At 37.7% G+C, this 23,580-nt stretch overlaps 2 protein-coding genes and 1 long non-coding RNA gene across 6 annotated transcripts; 1 reads left to right on the top strand and 2 right to left on the bottom strand.

The window, feature by feature from the left end:
* The first annotated feature begins 226 nt into the window (after positions 1–226).
* Positions 227–11,263, top strand: LOC129757079 (zinc finger protein 62-like). Its single transcript, XM_055754199.1, has 9 exons — positions 227–569; positions 5,928–5,996; positions 6,075–6,216; positions 6,760–7,413; positions 7,469–7,525; positions 7,583–7,996; positions 9,098–9,560; positions 9,637–10,061; positions 10,229–11,263. Exons 3-9 carry the CDS (start codon positions 6,088–6,090, stop codon positions 11,177–11,179), a joined length of 3,093 nt encoding a protein of 1,030 aa, XP_055610174.1. The 5' UTR covers positions 227–569; positions 5,928–5,996; positions 6,075–6,087; the 3' UTR covers positions 11,180–11,263.
* A 1,917-nt stretch (positions 11,264–13,180) lies between these two features.
* On the bottom strand, positions 13,181–17,201 carry LOC129757032 (chromobox protein homolog 3-like). Of its 4 annotated transcripts, none has more exons than XM_055754130.1 (4): positions 17,001–17,201; positions 16,819–16,878; positions 14,629–14,717; positions 13,181–14,451 (listed from the first exon to the last, which is right to left on the bottom strand). In XM_055754130.1, exons 3-4 carry the CDS (start codon positions 14,640–14,642, stop codon positions 13,809–13,811), a joined length of 657 nt encoding a protein of 218 aa, XP_055610105.1. In that variant the 5' UTR covers positions 14,643–14,717; positions 16,819–16,878; positions 17,001–17,201; the 3' UTR covers positions 13,181–13,808. The 4 variants fall into 4 exon arrangements, with proteins under 4 accessions (XP_055610105.1, XP_055610106.1, XP_055610107.1 ...); XM_055754131.1 differs by having other exon boundaries at positions 16,819–16,881; XM_055754132.1 differs by lacking the exon at positions 14,629–14,717.
* Positions 17,202–22,029: 4,828 nt separating this feature from the next.
* Positions 22,030–22,567, bottom strand: LOC129758598 (uncharacterized). Its single transcript, XR_008740023.1, has 2 exons — positions 22,437–22,567; positions 22,030–22,345 (listed from the first exon to the last, which is right to left on the bottom strand). It is a non-coding gene; the product is annotated as an uncharacterized LOC129758598 (long non-coding RNA).
* Positions 22,568–23,580: the final 1,013 nt, after the last annotated feature.

The following is a 23,580-nucleotide window of genomic DNA, read 5'->3' on the forward strand; positions in this document are numbered from 1 at the left end:
ACACCGATTTTCTCGAAAGTCGTTGAGTAGCTAATGCGACCTAATCAAAACAAACTCTAGAAATATTCTTTTTTGCAAGAAGAACCAGATTGCCACCCCCTGAACCATCGTCTACTTTTTGCCAAAGTGAGACCACCATATCTAGATTCATCATGCTGTGTATGTCTTAACCAAGGCGGGTAAAGCTTCAGGTGTGTTCTTATACCAATGCACGGAATCGTCCATCTTGTGACAGGCAATCGTAATCGTATAGGCATGGTATACATACATGGTATATATACATGGTAGACGAACAATTCGCTGTCGTAAAACGCTCCGTCTCCACCTCCCACCAATGAGAAACTTTTGGTACCCCTTGCGGCCTTGCCTACTTTTCCTCAATATGCACCCACTCTACTAACCCACCCTGGTCTTAACCTGTCTTAACAAACACGCTTTTCTTTAGAGTGTAACCTGTAAGATTAATTTGTACCGGTTTTAGTGAAAAATTCTTTAATGTGTTTCAACTCCCCTTCAAAAAGTTCAAAATTTCGTTATATCGATAGTTTTCCAGAGTGAAATTTAATCTTATTTACGAATACAGAGTTTATTCCGTGGACGCGGGTAGGGGCTCATTTATATCTGCACCTCTATATAAATGAGTTTACCTTGTCGTATGAGAAACTTATATTCTGATAGTAAAATATCACAATGTAACTCTCATAAGTACCAACGGATCACTATACGAGCTTTAGTGAAACGGAAAACAACGGTGCTGGTTCCACGGCTTTAAACGAACGCCTACCCATTAGCTTGATGGTCCGATCAGCAATGATTGTTTGACCTGTTTTTATTCTACGTGATAAACCTTTTTAATGAAATTTTTTATTTCAGGACAATATAAGATTCTTTTCCTACAGAGACGGATTAGGTAGATGTTACCAATATGTTCAAGCACTTGAAAAGAAAAAGCGTAGGTAAATCGGTATCAAAATTTTACCTCTCAAGTAAGTTATTTTGTATTATTTTCTTGCTCTCCATCAAAATCGGCTTCATTTAATTAGAAGGCCCAGGTTATATGCAGATTATTAATTTTTCTTGCTAATGATGTTGTTCGTTTCAGATACACAGTAATACACATCGTAACATAAATACTCAGCCCACAGTGGCTATTATCTGTCTGTTACATCACACAACACAGTATAGCACATAGTAACAACAAACATCAGCCCACAGTGGCTATTATTTGTCTGTTACATTACACCACACAGTATAACACATTGTAACAACAAAACTCAGCCCACAGTGGCTATTATTTGTCTGTTACACTACACAACACAGCATTAGACATCGTAACAACAAACCTCAGCCCACAGTGGCTATTATTTGTCTGTTACATTACACAACACAGCATTAGACATCGTAACAACAAACCTCAGCCCACAGTGGCTATTATTTGTCTGTTACATTACACAACACAGCATTAGACATCGTAACAACAAACCTCAGCCCACAGTGGCTATTATTTGTCTGTTACATTACACAACACAGCATTAGACATCGTAACAACAACCTCAGCCCACAGAGGCTATTACTTGTATGTTACATTACACAACACAGCATTAGACATCGTAACAACAAACCTCAGCCCACAGTGGCTATTATTTGTCTGTTACATTACACAACACAGCATTAGACATCGTAACAACAAACCTCAGCCCACAGTGGCTATTATTTGTCTGTTACATTACACAACACAGTATAACACATCGTAACAACAAACCTCAGCCCGCAGTGGCTATTATTTGTCTGTTACATTACACAACACAGTATAACACATCGTAACAACAAACCTCAGCCCACAGTGGCTATTATTTGTCTGTTACATTACACAACACAGCATTAGACATCGTAACAACAAACCTCAGCCCACAGTGGCTATTATTTGTCTGTTACATTACACAACACAGCATTAGACATCGTAACAACAAACCTCAGCCCACAGTGGCTATTATTTGTCTGTTACATTACACAACACAGTATAACACATCGTAACAACAAACCTCAGCCCGCAGTGGCTATTATTTGTCTGTTACATTACACAACACAGTATAACACATCGTAACAACAAACCTCAGCCCACAGTGGCTATTATTTGTCTGTTACATTACACAACACAGCATTAGACATCGTAACAACAAACCTCAGCCCACAGTGGCTATTATTTGTCTGTTACATTACACAACACAGCATTAGACATCGTAACAACAAAACTCAGCCCACAGTGGCTATTATTTGTCTGTTACATTACACAACACAGCATTAGACATCGTAACAACAAACCTCAGCCCACAGTGGCTATTATTTGTCTGTTACATTACACAACACAGCATTAGACATCGTAACAACAAACCTCAGCCCACAGTGGCTATTATTTGTCTGTTACATTACACAACACAGTATAACACATCGTAACAACAAACCTCAGCCCACAGTGGCTATTATTTGTCTGTTACATTACACAACACAGCATTAGACATCGTAACAACAAAACTCAGCCCACAGTGGCTATTATTTGTCTGTTACATTACACAACACAGCATTAGACATCGTAACAACAAACCTCAGCCCACAGTGGCTATTATTTGTCTGTTACATTACACAACACAGTATAACACATCGTAACAACAAACCTCAGCTAACAGTGGCTATTATTTGTCTGTTACATTACACAACACAGCATTAGACATCGTAACAACAAAACTCAGCCCACAGTGGCTATTATTTGTCTGTTACACTACACAACACAGCATTAGACATCGTAACAACAAACCTCAGCCCACAGTGGCTATTATTTGTCTGTTACATTACACAACACAGTATAACACATCGTAACAACAAACCTCAGCCCACAGTGGCTATTATTTGTCTGTTACATTACACAACACAGCATTAGACATCGTAACAACAAACCTCAGCCCACAGTGGCTATTATTTGTCTGTTACATTACACAACACAGTATAACACATCGTAACAACAAACCTCAGCCCACAGTGGCTATTATTTGTCTGTTACATTACACAACACAGTGGCCCTTATTCTGCGCCGCGCGTGACGTGATGTTTGTCACCTCACCTCGGAGTCACCGTGAGATTTGTCACCTTATTCCCGTAGTCGATATGGGTAAAGTGACAGAGGTTCATTCTAGGTGAGTGGCCGAATGAACACATCTGTCGAAATGGTAGAATTTAGCTGGTGCTGTTTTGATTTTGCTTTCGCTTCGAATTTTCCAAATTAGTTTTTTGTGTAACGGTTTAGAATTTCGATTCGAAAATGGCCATCATCAGATGGTACGGTTACAGCAAGCTGCTTGAGGATGATAAACGGACGATTTGTGCGACGTAAGTAGAAATTTCGCTCATCAAAGCTGGGTTCGGATTTGGGTATTATTGCCGAAAAAACAAAATCAGATGCCGACGGCTCCGAATGGTGCCGGTTTATATATTTTCCCCAACCGAGGTTACCACCGTGGCATGCCGGAAATTATCGATCCGAACAGTTAGTTGATTGTGGCGTACTGATTCTTTACTAATGGATTTTATTGTTATTTTTTAGATTTGGAAAAGTGGTCGCAATCTTAGAACTGGACAAAAACTTACAACATGATTGCGCCATCTCCGAGGCTGCGCCCAAGAACCTAAGCACGGAAATATGCCGGAAAACATTGAAATTGCGGAACAGTTGAGGTGGAACAACATACGTAATTTTTGTTACATATGTCGAAAAAGGTTTCGAGGAAAAATGATACTAACGATAATAGTGAAAATAAACGGACTAATTACTAATATTTTATTTTTAAAGTGTTCGTGTTTTCACGTTTTCACATTTTGCAAAAATTTCAATAAATAAAAAAAAACCATACATATTGAAAACTATCATTCTTTATCATTTAATTAACTATTTAGAGCCTTTCATTTCCGTGTACATAAATTTTCTGTTAAATTTCTTTTTCGTCACCACTTGAAAAGGTACCGACAATCCTCATCGATTGCCGAATTAGTTCAGCGAATCTAGATTTATTCGTGAAAATTGTTTTTAAAATGGTCATACTTAAATGTTGTTGAACTTTTGGAGCCAAATTATTCCCTGTTTCTTAAATCTTTCATTGGATTTCTATCTCGTCGCGACCTGAAAAGGTACCGACAATTGTCACCTAAAATCGTCACCCGAATGCGACGATTCTCACCCACGGTGACTACGAGAATAGGATAAGAACTCACAAAGTTCATCCGAAGTGACAATCCTCACCTAAACCGACTGCTGGAATAGAGTGACTTGGCTGACTCTACTATCGTCACGTCACTCGAGGCGCAGAATAAGGGCCAGTATAACACATCGTAACAACAAACCTCAGCCCACAGTGGCTATTATTTGTCTGTTAGGGCGGTCCCAACGGTAGATGCAAAACACGGTTTTCGACCACGCTAAAACATTTCGGCTGGCACCGGTGTCGTATATTGCTGTTTTAGCACAGTTATCGATTTCGAAATTCCCAACAGTTATACGCCTTTGTTCCAAATTCATGCAAATTTGGAACAGGATTTCAAAATATACGACAGACCGATTTAGTTCACGGTGAGAAAATTTTAGCCAACAATGATTTCTTTCACACATGTTTGGGTAACATTGGGTGTAATAGTTTCTTTTTGAGATATTATTTGAATGTTTTTTTTTTTCGCTTCAACCAGCCTATACGTAACATAAATTGAGGAAAGATGTTTATAAAAACCATATCAAGTATAAATAATAGATGTCACATTATTCTCGATTTAATGTAATTAAATAAAAAGGTTTTCATTTGGGCTCGACGAATAAGTGAATCCAGTCAGCGTTTTAAAATTTGAAAAAAATAAACGAAAAGAAAATTTTAATACTTTTTCGATGAGGTAAAATAAATGTCTATTGTTTGTTCTATAATTTTTGTTTTATTTGAGATATTGAGAGATTTTTAGTTCGTATGGATTGCTCGGAGTTTTCGTCAATATCAGCATATTTTTCTGTATCCATACATAAATTTACAAATAGTGAAACAAGTTTTTGTCAAACAAAAATGTCGACAAATCAAAGGAAAATTTCCTTTGACTTTGGGATAAACATTTCTCATTTCCTTTATCAATGTCAGCAATAACTTGAAAAAAAAATTGCTTTTTCATTTCATTTTAACAAAACCTTATTCCATTGATTCAAAGCAATTTGATTGAATTAATTGAAGAATTGTTTCAATTGAGCTTTTTTCCTCGTTGTGTAGTCATGTTTGCTTTTAAATTAATGTAATCCTGGTAGAATAGTTGAAATCATTGTTCTGTGAAAAAGAATATTCGTAGAATTAATTTTAAGACAATTAATCGTGAAACTCAAAACTGATGCAATTTTTCTAATAAAATGGGTTTTTTCTTCTCAATTATTGAGTGTCTGCAATGAAAGTGTTTCAGTTTTAAATTTGCTCCTACACCGGTGGGGAGTGGGTGTTTTAGCCGATTCTAAAATTTCAAATTGTGCTTAAACTGGTATACTTAAAACCAATATTTACGCCTGAACCGTTGGGAGGGCCCTTACATTACACAACACAGTATAACACATTGTAACAACAAAACTCAGCCCACAGTTACATTACATTACACAACACAGCACTTCATATCACAAAAGCAATGAAAAGTAAACCCCTTTTGCTCGTAATACAGCTCTCTGACCTTCTAACCTATCAGGGAGCAACCAGTGTTCAATTGAGTGCCAGTGCTTAGTCCCTCTGGTGTATTACGGTCTCGTCCAACTCCTTCCCAATTCATGTACCTAGCTTTCCCCCGCGGTGAGAAGTTTTAGCCTCAAAAGGGCTCTGTGATTTCTCACAAGCTACCGCATAAAAAAAAAAAAAAAAAAAAAAAAAAAAATTTACGAATACAGAGTTTATTCAATAGCTCGGTAGCTTTCTTTGAGATCAACAAGCAGGAAGGATCTGGTAAGTTTAAAATTAGCATTAATATGAACGAAAATCTTTTCGATAACTATATTATTCGCAACATTTTTTTTCTTCCAGAAAAATAACAAACATGCTTCCTTGTTTGATTTGTCGAATCTCGGGAAGCGGTCTTCTGCTACCAGTGAATTATGTGACCAAAATTCATGATGCTCCAGTGCAGGTATTGATCGCAGCTGTGAGTGGGAAATCCTTTTGCTCGGTGAGTAATTAACTATTGTTTGTATGAGGGTGAATTGGTGAACAAACTGGAGTCTCGATTTGTCCATAAGCTCAAAATTATATGGGTGGTTTAGGTTTATAAGCAGATTTTTTCAAATTGAATCGGAGGAAATGATTTCTTTGGAACTTGCATTTCTGAAGAACATAATGATTTTATAAAGATTTGAACGCGCCGCACTGAATTTTACTCCAGAAGTCCGGACTTACTTTTGACAAAGAAATTTATTAAACGTTTGCCAAAGAAGATGTAATAGCATTCTTGCGAAAATATGTAGGCATCTTGTACGTTTTCTGAGCGAAGTATCCTCAATTTCGTTTCCCCCTACATGTTCATACTCAAATATATCTCAAAACCGGTATAATTCACATAACATCAACATCTTGCAGTATTCCAATTTATTTTCAATATTCAAGAGATGGTTTTCCTAAAAAGCTTTTTACAAAAGGACAAGTAGTTCAATTTTATGTTTCAAAACTAGAATAAACTATTTAAAAATATGATTTTTTTCCATCTCACAAACAGGATAAACTGGATAACGATCTACCATATAATTGTTGTAAAAGATGCATTAACCGCTTGGTGAAGGCCTTCACAATTCAGAAACAAATACGTAATCCTAAAGGATGGAAACCATTTTGTCCGCTGACGGAGAACCCGGACGAAGGCATTGATAAATGTCGCATTTGTGGAACGCTAGAGGCTTGCGAATTTATTTCTCTGGACTACAACCTGAACGACTGGAACATGGAATTCAGTTGTATGATGGCCAATTTTGCTCAAACAGATCCTCCTTCACAACACGAAGGCTGCAGTTGGCACATCTGCAACGTGTGTGCCGTAGATCTCAACGAAGCTTACGGGTTGAAAAAGCAACTTTCGGAGGCTATGGAAATTTTTCAGGAACAGATTGATAATCATCCCTGGCAGGGCATGGAAACTGACAAACGGAGCGAATCACCTCATTTGATTGTAGATTTAGAGGCTACATTAATTAGCGGTGATTTAGGATACATTTGCTCTGTTTGCTACCTAAAGATAGACATAAGTGCCCTTTCAGAGAAATGTGATGGTTGTTTGTTAAACTTCGGGAACTTTTCAGAAATTCAAAGGCAGACCCAGTTAAAGAAAGTTCGTAGAACAAAATGGACAAAATTGTTGGAGTTGAATGAATCAAAGGTAACAGTTTGAACAATGAAATAAATTTAAGTTAATTCTTATTGACGTTTCGTAGATGAAAGCCAGTGCGGAAAATAAAACACAGCTATTTGACGAAATGGATACCGTTTCGGTAAGTTCGTTTGATTATTCTATCAGAAAGATTCAAATGACAAATTTATTATTACAGCACAACTCGGAAGAAGTTTCAAAAGAAATACTCGTCCAATTAGAATCCGCTGGAAAGCCACAGCATTCACTGACCTATTACAAAGACTGTTATACACACGAATTGGCAACGGTGTACTTCTGCTGCATTTGCGCGAAACGGTTCCTTACTTCTGCATCCTTGCGAATGCATATGCACAAGAGCCATCGGAAAAAGCTGGACGAAAGTATCACTGACAAATGTCATTTCTGTACTGCACCGCTCCAAAATGGAACCACCAGTTGGAATCACGTTGTAAGAGAACAAACTGTGTACGCTTGCAAGACAGATAACTGTAATTTTATGGCACTAAGAGCATTCGATATGAACATGCACCTCTCAGATGGAGTACACAAAGGGATGCCAGCGGAGGAATCATTCGAGAACGTCGTAGAGGTAAACCTTCTTTTACCGTTATATGTGTTATATTTTTATGAACGTTTTTGAAAACATTGAATCTAACAAGCCATTTCGACAATATTAGTAGAGGTAAAGTATACCATTATCAAATAATCGAACCATTTTGGAACTTTCGTCTTACCTATTGCTCCAGCAAAAAAAGTTTTAAATATTGAAAAATATGACAAAGAATAACAACTTAGTTGATTCGATTTCATTTCCGCTCTTTCTAACCCAAAGTTAGGAAAAAAAACTCCCAGCACATGAAATCTTTATAAGTAAAATGCCTTAAAAAACCATTTCGGTATCGAATTTTGAATACGGCGAATGCGCCAAGACCTTTGCTTTGAGAAAAACGCATTCGAAGTTTCAGAAAATAAAATCAATTTCCTATTTAGCTGCGTACAATCATTTTCCTAAATAAGTCGCTAAAATGCTTTCAAATTGCTTTAATTTCATCACCCGATCGATCAATATAGCTTTCCGTACTAATTACTTCAAAAAATAAATAAATATAACTGTGGGCCCTTTTACCACAGACTGGTGCTCTCATTTTGTTCATTCGCCAAATTGGAGCGCCCTTTAAAATTGCAGAATGCCTATTCGCCTTTTGGATCACTCATTAAAGGAGCAATATTCAAGCAAATTTCGGCTTGAAAGTGGGTCCAAATGATCACAATAACACATTAGCACATTCAACGATCCTATAAATGCTGATTTGTGCTTCTCCTCGTCCTGGGAAAACAAATTTCAAAAACTTCAATGCCCTTTTTCCATCTGGAAATAACTATTGGCCCTTTTGTTCGCGACGAAATTTTGAGGGGAAATGGGCGAATGAACTGTGGGATTACACACTCATAAAAAAGCTATTCGCCTTATTTAAAAAATTAAATTCAACTTCACTAAAATAAGCAAAAATTAAAAGAAGATCATATTTTCTTATGTAAAATAAATAGTTTAACGCATTTATGTGATTATCTGGATTTGTTTACAGTTGGCGCTTTCGCCGTATTCAAAATTCGATACCGATTTGTAAATTTAAAAAAATGTTGAATCGATATCGGCAAATTTTCATCTCTATTTCTCTTTTTGCTACAGGAATATCGAACTGCGTCAACCAAAATATTCAAATGCTGCGTAACCAATTGTATTGATCGATTCTATAGGAAAAATGATCTCGAAATGCATTATACAATGAGCCATTTCCCGATCTTACCACGAGAAGGTATTTGGTGTAATTACTGTGGTAAGAACTTCAACACACTAGAGGAATTGAACGGACATAACGTTTGCATTACTTCGAGCTACGCCTGTGCATTGAAGTATTGCGCATTTAAAACAAACTCTGAAGAAATCATGCTTGCACATTTGAAAGAAAATGTTCACAGTTCGAAACTGAGCGGAAGCGATTACGACCCTAAATATTTCAGGGTGACAGGCGCACTTGACCTGTACACCGATGTTGTTTACCTTGAAGGTGAGCGATGCTGTGGATGTAATCGATTTTTTATGACCCAGGAAGAATTGACGCAGCATTGCGAAGATGTTCATAGATCAAAAGGTAAGTTAGCATGCATAACGTACGTTTATCTGGCAAGTTTTGCTTTTATTATAAAAACATTACTTTTAAACACTAGATCATGCTGAAATCGAATGCAAAATATGCTTCAAGCAATATCCTTCAATGAACTTGGTAGAAATGCATCGGTCGGCTGTTGCTGATCGAACTTATTACTATTGCCGAAAATGCACAACGCTCAAGCGGTCCTACCGTCTGGCGGTGGAACACATTCTGAAGACCCATGGTTTGGATACTGTCCAACCATTTACCAGCAACGAGCTCTACGAAGTTTATTCGGAAAACCGCTGGGTGTGCTGTAACTGTATGAACTGTTTTGATGATGAAACTCAGTTGAATGAGCACTGCCAGAGAATGCATACCAGCATTCGAGTGAAGAACAACGAATTAAGTTGCGACTTGTGTAAGAGGAGTTACGAGAACGAGGAAGCTTTGGTCAGACACAGAAAGTACTTCACCCAAGAACAAGCATACCGGTGTTCGGTGAGTTTCAATCGATCTTTCACTCTCCCTTTTTAGGAAAAGGGAATTAGGTATAGTAGTTGATGTTGCATTTTCTGTCAATCAGTTCTGTTAGGGATATTTTGTAATATAACGAACAACTAAAGCGTAAGGTCAAATGAAAACGTTTTTTCTTCCCTTTTTTACAGACCCCTTATTGCAAATTTAAAACGAAAGATCTTTTAGAAATACAACTGCACGTTAGCTCAGACGATCTGGATCCGGTGCATATCGATGAACTGCAGGTTTTCTTTGCGAAAAGCCGCAGACCCGGCCGTGCTCGCTGCTGCCTACGAACCTGTCAACAGCAATTTGATTCGTATGAAGATCTTTTGGAGCATGCTGGCGTAGAGCATAATAACATTCAACAGGCCAACATTATCACCTTGAATGCTGATGCGGCCGAACACTTTTGTTCCGTTTGCTTCAAAGGTTTCCTCAGTCATGGAAAGATGAAAAGACACGAAACGATCAGTCACGCGGTTCCGTGCCATAAATGCGGCCGTACATACCTAACGAAAACATTGGAGATGCATTTGTTTAGTTGTTCCATGAATGACATTAACGAAATGGTATGTGAAATATGCGCGAAAGTATTACCTAATGAAAAGCTGTTGCGATTACATCAGAAAGAGCATTCCGCTGTCCCTGTTTCTAGGAAACCTAAAGTGCCCTGTGAAGTTTGTGGCAAAAGTGTCGTTAAGTATGTTATGGAAAAACATATGAACCAGCATATGAATATACGACAGTTCGCTTGCAAACTTTGTCCGAAATCGTTTTACGATCCCATTGTGTTGAGAAATCATTTGACACAAACCCACTCGAACGAACGGAAATTCGCATGCCGCGAGGGCTGCGATATTAGGTACAAATACCCGGGTGATCGGGACAGGCACGAAAAAATCGTGCATCTTGGTGAAAAGCCCTGGGAATGCGAAGTATGCCAAAGTACGTTTATCAGAGAGCGTGATCTTCGGTTACACCAGCGTAAACATACCGGCTTACGCATGTATCCCTGTTTTAAATGCAATGAGAGCTTTGACGCGAAAGCACAACTGATGGATCATGTTTGTGCAGCTTCCGTGGAAAACTCAAGTTAGACTATTACATTACTTTGTGGTTTTATGTGTATGTTGTACGTAGAATGTATCAACTATAAGATGACTCAAGGTTTGAAGTTCAAAGCACTTTTTTTAATGATCACAGCCTTAACCAACAAGTCAGTTATTGAAGTCCTCGCCCATTTCCTCGTCAGAGGCATTCAAAAAACTAGCTCTGAGGCCTCGCATAGCAATACAGGAGACGATACATATACATTCATTCAAACCTCCCCCCATAAAGCGGGCCATACACTACACAAATGGCTTGTGCAAATTCGATGATTTTACGACGGTTGTTTGATTCAGTGCTCGCCCCCATACGATTAATACAAACATATTTCACGCGAACACAAACGATTGCTGGCGAAAACAGTAACAGCAACAACTAAAAACCATCTTCACTCCCGGCCGGGGCTGACTAAGTGGCCTGAAGTTTGTACGAACAGCATTATACACCATGCCAAAAAGGGTGGATTGTACAAAATATTTCGATTCCGACCGATTTTACTCAAACCGTTTGCGCGATCATCCAAACAGTGCCATACACGATGCAAATCGCATTCATAGCGACAAGACACGAATGCCGCAAAGATGGTAAATTGTCTCAAATCAACAAAAAAAAATCATAGCGACAGAATTTCATCGCATTTGCACAAATGTGGTGTAGTCTGTGACCCGCTTAAGACGGGCCATAGACCAAACCACATTTGTGCAAATGCTATAAAATTCGATGACATTCTGTTGCTGTGAAGACGATTTGCATCGTGTATGGCACTGTTTGAATGATCGCGCAAACGGTTTGAGCAAAATCGTTCGGAATCAAAATATTTTCAACCACCCTCTGTGGCATGGTGCTGTTTGTACAAACTTCAAGTCATTTACTCAGCCCCAGCCGGGATGGAGGTAGTTTTTTGTTGCTGCTGTTACTGTTTTCGCCAGCAATCGTCGTGGAATCGTCGAATTTTGTACTAATTTGATGTAATATGTAGCCCACCTAACAGTGAGAGCCATTCGTTTGGTTTTTCGGATCCGCTGCCTCGAATGTATGTTGCTTCGTGAAGCCGGGCCATGTTGTTGCATCATCGGTTTTGTCGTTTTCGCTGCCTCGCAAAGCAATCATTGCTTTCGAGTAAAGCGTTGAACGAGAGAAGGTTGTTCAATTCACACGCAACCAGATACATTACCAGATACCAGATACAATCATTGCATCAAGTAGACATTCACCGCCCAAAATCACCCTTTAATGAGTATTTAAAAAAAAAACTAAAATGTTTTCCCAAAAACACGGCGTCTATTCTGTGGTGGCATCATTGTTTGACCATTTCCCTGAAGAAAAAAAACGTCACTAAATTATGCTAACGATAGCCATAAATAAAACCGCTAACAGCCTCAAGAGGCTTGTTTGCATTTTGTCTGTTAACGCACTTTGTTAAAAATTGTACTAAATTTGCGGGAAAAACTTCACAAAATGCATTCTCTCAAGATCCCAAATATAGTTTTCAAAGCTCCTTACAAGAACAATACTGAAACGAACCGTTTCCGTCTTGTGAGAAGGTTTTTCCGTAAGAAAAACCTTGTTGAAACACCCCCAAGATTAGTTGATTATTTTGAAAAGCGTACTTTTTTCGCTTTCCACTATATTTGTTATTGGAAGTAGAGCAGTTTTGATATATACCTACTTATTGGAAATTTAACTGGGCGGTAGATGGTGACTTGATGGTACATAAGATGCAAAATGCTGTTTTTCAAGCAATTTTCATTAATTTCTGAACCAGTGACAACTGTTAAGCTATTCGACAAATTTATGCGTGAACTTGGTTCTTGGGTACTGGCACACTTCTTATCCTAAACGAGTTCAGAAACAGGAACTCAAATGTTCTTAAAACAGTGATTTATTTTTTTTATTTGAACATCGTATACAAAGAAATGACTTTTAATATTAAATGAATCAATAAACAGGTTTTCGGAATGCCTACGCCACAAATTCAAAGCTTGGACATCTTGACTAATTGTATGGTTTAGTAGATTTTATTTTTCTTCGAAATTTATCTTGTACAATTTTACATACATCTCCATTGTTACGTCGATGACAACTGAAGTAAATGTGGTTCGTTCCATGACGGGTACCCTAGGCCACCTAAGGTCAGAGCTGGGGCGCCTTTAGTGAAACTCGAAACAAAATACGTAACCTATTTGTTTGCATTTTTGTTTCGTCCGAAAGAGTGAGAAATTATTCATTCTGTTGTTGAGTGTTCTGGGCTATTTTGTACGAAATACTCAGATTCTTCGTATTCGCTTGATAAATTGAGTTTTGAAGATATAAGATATTTGAAAGTCCTGTTTTCAATCTGATCACTTAAATAGTATATTTGTTGTCCGTTTCCTTCTATTGATGTTATTTTATGCATGTCAAGTATCGAGAATAATCAGAAATGAAAGCAAGGTAAAGGAAACATACGTTCATGTCGCGCGTTGGCATCACTTAAAACAAAAAAAATCTTAACCTAAGTATATCCTCCGTAAGGATTATCATATCACTCTCGCATTTTGTTTTGCCATTGAGAGACGTAATATTGTTTAAACGTAGAAATATAGCATTATGGATATAGCTTGGACGAGGGTGTGTTGCCTATTCCGTCGAATCGGGGGACTGCCAGATGAGACGTTCCTCGTAAAAGTCTATGACAAGCTGGGGACAATGTTTACGTGCTTCCTTGGACGAAACGAGCTGGGCCTTGTCCTTGTCCTTCCATTGGATTAAAAATAGCAGTTCGTTATTTGCTTCGGTAGCACCAAGAATTTTCTCCGGAATGTAGCCTTTTTCGAATCCATTCATTCCATCGTCGCTGGCCGCGGCATCATCGGCGACGGCAGCACTTCCACCGGATTTCGATTTGTTCGACTTAGTGGAAGCACTATCGTCCTTGTCGTCATCAGAGCCATCATCATCGGAATCGGCCCGTTTCTTAGAACTTCCACTGCCGGAAGGTTTGCCCGATTTCTTCTTCTCTTTCTCTTTTTCCTTTTCTTTCGGAGCCTCCTTCTTAGCTACTACCCGGGTGTCCTCGAAGGCTTTGATCAGCTCAGGGCACTCCAAATTTTCCTTCGGTTCCCAGGTGTTGGCCGATGAGTCGTAGCCCTTCCATTTAAGCAGATATTCTATTTTACCTTTGCGTTCCCGCCGATCAACAATTTTCTCAACGACGTACTCCTCCTCGCTCGATTCGCTGTCTGATGAGGGTTTGTTATCCTTGGCTTTTCCCATTTTAGTCCTGGAAAAAAGTAACATCGATATTCAACGAACAGTAAAACAACAGTGTCATATTATGATAAACACACTCTGTCACGAATATTTATGTGTTGTTAAACAAATTTATTTGATTTAATGTTGTACCACAACCAGATGAAATGATTCGTATCCTAACCAGTTACTAATCTAGATATCTTACTGTGGAGGAGTCATTTTCTCATAACTTTTCAGACAACCTTCTGGTCAATCAATCGAAGCACCGCTTATTGGAACGTCTTTGTAGGGTACCTTTCCAGGAGTCAAATAAAAGAAAATTGATATTTTTAAACTGCAGCAAACCTGTTTACCTAGTTGTTTTCAAAAAATTAATACGAACTATCTGAATATTCAAAAAAAATCTACATTGGTTCAACGAAACATTTTTTTTTTTTTCATTTAACTAATCAGCCAGTTTTACAAAATTGTTGAAACGGCACGAAACGTGAGAAGACTTGAAAGATCAAGATCGTCTTTTCGATTGGTTTGGTTAGACGCACATTGGAAGTGACACGGGAATCACTGAAGCCAGGCAAAGACAATGTTTTAAGTTTTTTTTTTTTTTTTTTTAAGTTACGAACTTCGCAGAAAAGGGCTAATTATCGTGCTTATTAGGCCGAAACAAATTTTGGTATTAAGGCTATAGCTGCGCGTTCGAACCTTCATGAAATATTGTCCTTCGCGCGGCGGACGGGACTAAGGGATCACCCCTAGTTTTCACATAAACCTAGGAGGCCCCAGTAGACCTAGGCCGCTTCCGGGTGGATCGGCGGCCAGATTGGGGAGCCTCGGCGGTCTTGGCCGCCCCATCCCCTGCATCCTCGATGTTTGCGGCAACAACGCCGCAAAATGTATGCAAGTTTAATTAAATAGTCACCACACGATAAGTTGAAATTATGTCAAATTACTTTTACTCCCGTTCCTAAAATAGTTCAAGATGTTCCCCCACAAATAATATTTAAATTTCAATTTATAAACAATCGTTGTATTGCTATTTGAAACTCAAGTTCGAAGAGGTTTCAGGAATGATTTGAGATTTAATCAAAAATCATCTACAAATAAAATAAAATTTGAAAATTTTTCAAAAATGCCATTAATTTTATCTATTTTGAAGGCCACCGGAACCGATAGTTTTACGGGTCTTAGTTTAAGGTAAGAATAGTGTAAGCTGTTATCGTCGCAGTGGTTCAACTGTTACCCTTTGGGGAAAAGGAAGGGTATTTTCTTTAGGTTATGGTTTCGGGATCTACTGTATGGTTTTGCCTTTCTTACAGAATGCATTCCCTCTGAAATATATGATTATTTATACAATGAAACACATCTTACCTGTCGGCAACTTATGAGATTCGAACCCAAAAGTTTTTCTTGCCGATACCGGGAATCGAACCCAGTACACCTGGGTTACCAGACTCGCGCCAGCCTATCCACTAGACCACATCAGCGCTTTGAGTTATACAGACCCCGTTCGTTTTTGGCAACATGCCCGAACATTTTGTGTTGCCAAAATCGAATGTTGCCAAAATCGAACGGTTTTTATTTTGATTTTTTTTTCTCCAATTTCAACAAAATAACTCTTTTTATTATCATTAACGTTATTTTAAGTCAATTTCCGACCATTTTTGAAATTTTTAAAGTTTTTTTTCTCATATTTTTGATGCATTTTGCACTATTTTTGTTTTGTTGATAATCTTAGTTTTTTTTGTTATTTTTGCTGTTTTTGTCATTCTTCATCATTTTTAAGTTGATTTCGTCATTTTTAGTCTTTTGTTTGCATTTGTTTTTGATTTTTTTTTTAATTTTTCATATTTTTGTAATTTTTGAGTACTTTATAATTTTTTAAAAAACTTTTGTTTTTGTTGTTGTATTCTATCACCATTTCTGAACGTAAAAACGGTTTTTTGGTATTTGTCCAAATTATGTTGGTCCTGTTATAGAGGAAATTAAAAGGTAATGTCGCTTCTAAAAACCGTTCGATTTTGGCACATGTGCCAAAATCGGATGTTGCCAAAATCGAATGTTGCCAAAATCGAATGTTGCCAAAAACGAACGGGGTCTGTATTTCAATCATTGCATAAACAAAATACAAATATGTTAACTCCAAAAATGCGTATGTATTCGATACATTTAAATTATTTCGAATGAATAACTCACAATGTTGAAAAAAAAAACTTGGAAACCTCCAAATTTCTGAGTTGGTATTTTGTTCAATGTATTGGAAATGAAGCTTTTTTTGTTGTTAGGTTCTGTATCTTTTGGTTTGTTGTATTATTTTCTTTGAAATAATTATCATTTCATCCTTGAGAGCATAATGAGTTCTTGTGTAAACAATTAAAAAAAAAAACACATAATTTACCTTGATTTCTAGTTATGGATCCTGCCGAAGCAAAGCAGGCGCAAGTAATTCGTCAGATATCTGCTGGAAATAATAAAGGAGTAAAAACCATCCTTGAGAAAAAGAAGAAAACCGATGCCATTTGCAGTCTCCGTCAGAAAGCCGCTCGCGAAAATTCTTCAATTCGTCAGCCGAAAACGTACCTTTCAAATCGAAAACTCACTGGAAAATATATCCCCCACCGCGAACAGAGAATGTTCTTCCAAATGACACTGGTTTCACCGGAAATAAGTAACTAGTTTAGGGGAATTTTTCCACGAAAAAGTCCTTCCGCTTTTCGATCACGAGCCAAAAATGCGCGATGGCTTCCTTTCGGTGCGGCGGGATCGTCTCGTTCACAGAAAGAGCAAATTTCTGACAGTTCTTGGCGATGATTTCTCTTTTCTCTCGCCGAATTTTCTAAAACTGGTATAACATAGAATCTGGGTTGCCAGGTGTCCTGAAAAGTTTGTAAAACACAGACTTTTGACCAATCGCCCAGACACTGCTCAGACACAGCCCAAGCAACCAGAATTCCCTTAAAAAGGTTCCACAGAAGCTTAATCAGCTCTCGTTTGTGTCTGAAGGGAATGCTAATCAGCCCAAAATTTAAGTTCTTAAAGCTACTTTCAAGTTCGTTTAGGTGGCTGAAGAGAACGCTATTCAGCTTCTAAGAGAATGTCAAGAAACTTCTACGCGCCGAAAAAAAATCCGATTGACAGATTGTTCTGACAATCAGATGTCAGATTGCTAGGTTGCCGGTCTATCATGGTCTATCTCATTGGTTTTAATTATATTGTTTTGATTACAAAATCTGCTTACACGCCTAGGGAATTGAACCGCTGCTCTCTAGATTGCGATGAAACTCACCAGCCTCTCGACCAATCCAGCAATAGATCATTGCCATTGTAATAATTAGTATTTAAACTCAATATCATTTGAGATGATTGAATAGGTTGGTCAATAGTTTGTTCCTTATGTCGTTTGAAGGACTTTCAGTACACAATATGAATAATAACAATAATTCGCATCATCAAAAATTTATTCGAATATCTTAAAATTTATAAGAAAAATTCGAAAAAATCTTGAATTCCTTTGGTAAATATCAGTACAGATATAAACAAAACAAATACCATGACAAGAAATTGACAGCCATTTTTGACATGTCGCTTAGAATTCCCATATAGGTTCTTTAAAACACCTTCAAGTATCTTAATGGTGCGTTTTAGGATGTTACGCGAACGTTATCGACCTTCTTGAAAGACATTGTTGACATGTCGCTTAGTATTCCCATATAGGTTCTTCAAAACACCTTCAAGTATCTTAATGGTACGTTTTAGAATGTTACGCGAACGTTATCGACCTTCTTGAAAGTAGTTCTATTGAATGCGCTTAGAAGTTCCGTTATCGATAGTTTATCCTTTCAAAGGGCGATAGAAGTTTCTGAGTAACTTTTACGCGACAAGAGTCACCTGAAGTTCCCGTAAAACATTTTTTCAGCCAAATGTGAACTTCGGAGTTCGGAGTTAAGTAAAAACGCGACTTTTGGTTGCTTGGGAGGTCGCATCGCCTTGTTTGGTACCCAAATTGTGGGACACAGACATACACATACTTTTTTTTCAAAATGCCCTGAGGGACGGCAACTGGTTCTTCTAGCGAGCAAGAATTTTGTTCTTCTTTTCTATACCTTTATGACGTTTTCCTCTAAAAGCAGTGCAGAGTTGAAAAAGTCAAAATTTCAAGCAATGAAGAACCAGAATGATTGTTCTGTTAGAGCACCTGTATCCGTGGTCCAAACAGCCGGTTTAGACCCAAATTCCGACCAGCAACAGCACTGGTGATCTATTATACCAGTTTCAACCCAACTTTTTTTAGAGCTGGTATAAGGATTGATCCAAAACTGATGAGATTTGGATCCAATTTGACGCAGTTCTAAACCGTTTGACAGATAATGGAATACGAGTGCAGTTGCCAGTTTTTTCATTGGATCGGATCTTATTTCTTTGGTTCAATTCTTGTATGAATTAGACCCAAGAATAGACCACGAATAAAGATGCTCTTAGTGTGCTATCATAATCATACTGCCCCTACTCGCATAACAGTCCCATATTGTTAGCGTTTCCTATCCATATGGGACTGTTAGAGCAAACGCACCAATAAGTGAGTATACGCGGCCCGGTTTTGCTCATTTCAGCGGACCGGTTTTGGGATACACACTCTTTCGTGCACCGGGCGGTAGCATAATTATTTTTAAATTTAGCATTGCACTGAAAAAACTTTTGAGGAAAATCTAAATTTAAATTAATACGTACCGAGTAAATTTTCGGAGTCGTCAGTTTTTTGCTGAAATTTCGATGAATGTTGGTCTTAAAAGGGCCTGGGGGTGTTGGCAGTTATTTGACGGGATAGCTGCTATCCGTATCGTGAAGTCAAAGTCTACACCCTGGTTGAACATGCCATACAGAAGCAGCAAGGCCAAGCAGCTTCGAACACCTGTAACTTGCGGTTGCTCAGCGGGTGGGTGGTTTTTACTGGTGGGTGGAATTGGGTGAAATGAGTGGGACTCAGGGTCGGACTTTCTACGGTTGTCACTTGCAGGGCTACTTTCTCCCTTGAGAAACTCAGATAGAGATGTCCAAAAGGCGGGATGGCAAACCAGTGTTACACATGCGAGTGGTACCTCGCATGTTACCAACCGTTGCCGGATGCGTAAATTAGAAAAGATCTTGTAACATCTCAGAGGGAGGCATGGGATGACGGAGATTAAGTCGGTACAACTCAAAATGTGGTAGTAAATCCAATTAAATAGACACTAAAACAGGGCGACTAACGTGTTACAAATCATGATGAGCTTATTTATTAGTTTAACAGGCCTAAATACGAGACGTCACTCTATTATTATGAATACTTGCGGTTTTGTTGTTATGGGTATAAACTTTTCAATGCTCCGAATTTCTCGCATTTTTTTCTCAGAGGGGCAGCAACCTCGGCGGATTTGTACATGTTTCGGCGTCCCGAAACAGTGTCCAAATCTGGCTGACACAAGCGATGTTCCGCACGATGGTTATGGACTGAATTGAGGTTAAGTCCTCCTTAGGATATTCTGGTCGTTAATCCTTGTGATGGCTGTTTGCTTTTGGCCACACTCGCTACCCAATGAGGTCGATCAGGAGCTTGAACGGAGAAACAAAAGAAAAAGGCCCTTTGGACCTAAGCAGAGGAGTTACTACTCTGTGACGTCATACCGCATGTTTACAATAATTTTTCACATTATATAAATATATACATTTTTAGAACTTTTACCTTTTTCTTTACAAACTGGTTTTAATATGTTTTTGATGTTTCTGTTGTTGTAACGTTTTTCGATTTGTTGCTGTGTTAATAAGTTTACTTAGTACTTTTCCGCATGTTTTAAAAATCATAACCTATAAATTTTACCTTTGATTTTACAGAACAATTGAATGTCCGTATACTTTTTGGTTTTAAGCACTTTTAACGATAGGTTTAGCTGTTTAGTGTAGAAAAAACATATTTTAGTTTAGCTTTTTCACAAATACCGCATGTCATTTTCAAACGTACTATTTTCCGTTACAGCTTTTTAAATCACTTTTAACTTTCCGTTAATTATCGATTTCGTGATAGATTTTAACTTGTGAACGTCTCTTTTGTTTTCGCTTTTAACCTGTAATTTTAGTAAATCATATTTAATATTCATTACACCACTTTTTAAAAATACTTTTCTTTTTTCAACATTACTTTAGATTTTTACACACGGCGCGCACTTCATGCCTCTAAGACGTTCACGAACGGAAAGACCCTTCGTGGGCTAGGCCAATATCTAAGCAAGCTCTACAAATTCATCCGGCCGTCGCACTAACAAAAACGTCAGAAACTTTATTGGACGGGTGCGACGTTCATTGGGTGATAACACTTCCTCGCATTAACAAAGGAGTGTTCATCCGACGCCCATGGACACCTCCCGCGAGAGAAGTGTGGCTGCGTACAAATGGGAGTAGGAGGTAAAATGGGAGGAATCCTCTGAGAACCTTTGGTTGAGTGGCGAGTGTTGACATTTGTCAATCAGGGTTGTAGTCGGATTAAGTAGTGTGTCAAAGACACATTTCTGAGAATGTAACGAACGGTTACACACCAGCAATCGGGTCCGATGACGGATGCAGCAAGAACTTCCGAGCAGGATGTTTGCTTCGCTTGGCCTCGTCATCATATCTATAGGACACCGCTTTCAACCGGTGGTGGTTGTAAAGCGTTGAGTTTCCCTTACGGTGTTTCCAATTCCGTTTCACCCGTTTGCTGGATTATGATTAAAAACTTATTGAATTGTACACTCAGAAAAATACTATTATGTATGCCATAAGATTCTCTTATGAAGTGGCGCCATAAGAAAAATTAATGAAATTCATAAGTATAGTCTTATGACGCGAATGAATTCTGAAGATGAACGCCTACTTCAATGAGAGGTTGTTGCTTTTCATAAGAGATTCTTATGGAAACAGTAAATCACTTTCTAATAAGAAAAATTCTCGATATTTCATGCTGAAAACATTTACTTTATTGTTTGCCAAATTCGTTTAAAATTAAATCCTTCACTGTCACCATCAGCAGCGCATCAACAGACGGCTCCATCAAAGTTTTTTTTCGCCGCATCTTAATCCTCGACCTTTCGTTTTTTGCCGATCAGCTTGCTGAAAAGTAAACAAATAATGTATTATAGTTTACTAATATATTCAACGTTCACACCAAAAACATCAAATCGAACTTACCATTCCGGAGATAACAATAACATTTAACATTGAAGGAAAACTATAATAACTATGAACTGGCGATTGCTTCGTACTGTTAGATGATGAAAAAAACTGATACTATGAATGAATGTGTTCATCATTTTTTCACAATGCCGTTTCTTCTATTTTTCATAAGAACATCGTATGAAAATTGAAAGAATTTCATAAGACTCTTATGAAAAATTAGTTTGGACGCAAAAAAGTGGTTCATAAGATGTATCTGATGAAATTTATAATAAGATTTCCTCTGAGTGTAGGACGACTTGATTGAATAAAATAAGTTCAGATAAGAATATATTTTCGAATAAAGCTCGATTTTGCTTTCAAAACGCCGGGCACTTATATTTCCTAACAAATGGACCCGAAAAACAAAATTCAACAAACCAAACAATTCAACTAAAATTCAACTTTATTTGTTTATTATATTTATATTAAAATTATACTTTTCTAAAAAATCTTCAACTTTTTCTATCCAACGTGCTGATTGAAATAATTGCTGCTCCGAAAAACTGGGTCCCATTAGTTGCAAACTTATTGAGAGACCTCGTTTCAAAGCCGAATCGGTAGGGACAGTACTGGAATGCTACCCATATTGGCCGGTTGGATACAAAAATCCTGCACAGCGCACTGGTCTCGATTATTATTACTCCAAGAAACTCCGAGTGACCATTTTTGGTCACAAATTACGATGCTTCAAGTTTGTTTATCTGAAATTGAGTGAGAAAGGAAAAAATGTTATCAAAATTCATAGGTAGAAAAAAATCAAAAACAGTATAAAATACAAAATAAATAACTCACCATCAGAACCAGCATTTACACTTTCTCGTTCAATTCCTGGAAAACCCCGAAAAAATGTAACGAAATTGCGAATTTAACTGGTTATTACAAAAAAATCCATCCACAATTTTAATCTGATACAATTTTTTTCTTAAAACAAATATCAACAAACATCTACACGCTGCGACATCTTTTGTTTAATTCTGCTCAAAACGGTAGAATTTTTTCAGTGCATGTTTGCTCTCGCCCCTTTCTAGTGAGCAAATTTGGTGATTTTGTCGGTCCCGACGGCATCGGCCCTATTTTGCTTACCTTCATACTAACCCCCGGTGCGGTATGGAAGTGATTAAACTCGTGAGCATTTTCACTTTGCTCGCAATTGCTGCGGATGCCCTTATGCGAGTAGGGGCAGCATACTTCTCTAGCATTTGACATTTAGGTCGGGTCCTTGATAGCAAATATAATAATAGTAGGAATATTCCTCACTCCCCAGAAACTTGAAGGACACATGAAATGCGCCTCCATGTGAGGAAAGTTCTTACGAACATGAATAAATGCTATCGAGAAGAACTAAGTTGCCTTAGACTAAATTTCGAAAGCTCCTGGCGAAAACTGTTAAGCTCACTATCACCAAAACTTTGTGTCCCGACCCGACAATTATACTAAATACAACACAAGTATATCAATGTTTTTTCATAATATCTTTCATGATAAGTAAGTTGACTTCGTTAATAAATTTTATACTCAAAATACGATTTTGATTCATCGGTTCAACATGTTTTGGAGTTTTCGAAAAATCAGATGTCCTAAATGAAAAGTATTAAAAGGAGCTAATTCTACACGAAGAATTTTTTCCTTTACCAATTTATTAATTTTAGAGAAATGTTGATTTCCATTTATCAAACGTGCTCCAGATAATAATGATATCTAATAATAATAATAATGATGATGTGGTCATCAATAAATCTCAAATAATATTGTACAGTACATTTTTAGATCAATTATCTTAGTAAATTGTTGCCTTCTTATGATTTCTTTTATGAAATATTCAGTATTGTTCAAAAAGTGAAATTTCCATCAATGATTGTTTCAATTCAAATGGCATTAGAATCTCAAATTGTAGATTTATTAGCATATTCCGTCAGTCGGGACCTTTTTCCATTCG

This window comes from Uranotaenia lowii, chromosome 3 (genome assembly GCF_029784155.1).
Source record: "Uranotaenia lowii strain MFRU-FL chromosome 3, ASM2978415v1, whole genome shotgun sequence".
NCBI lineage: Eukaryota > Metazoa > Arthropoda > Insecta > Diptera > Culicidae > Uranotaenia > Uranotaenia lowii.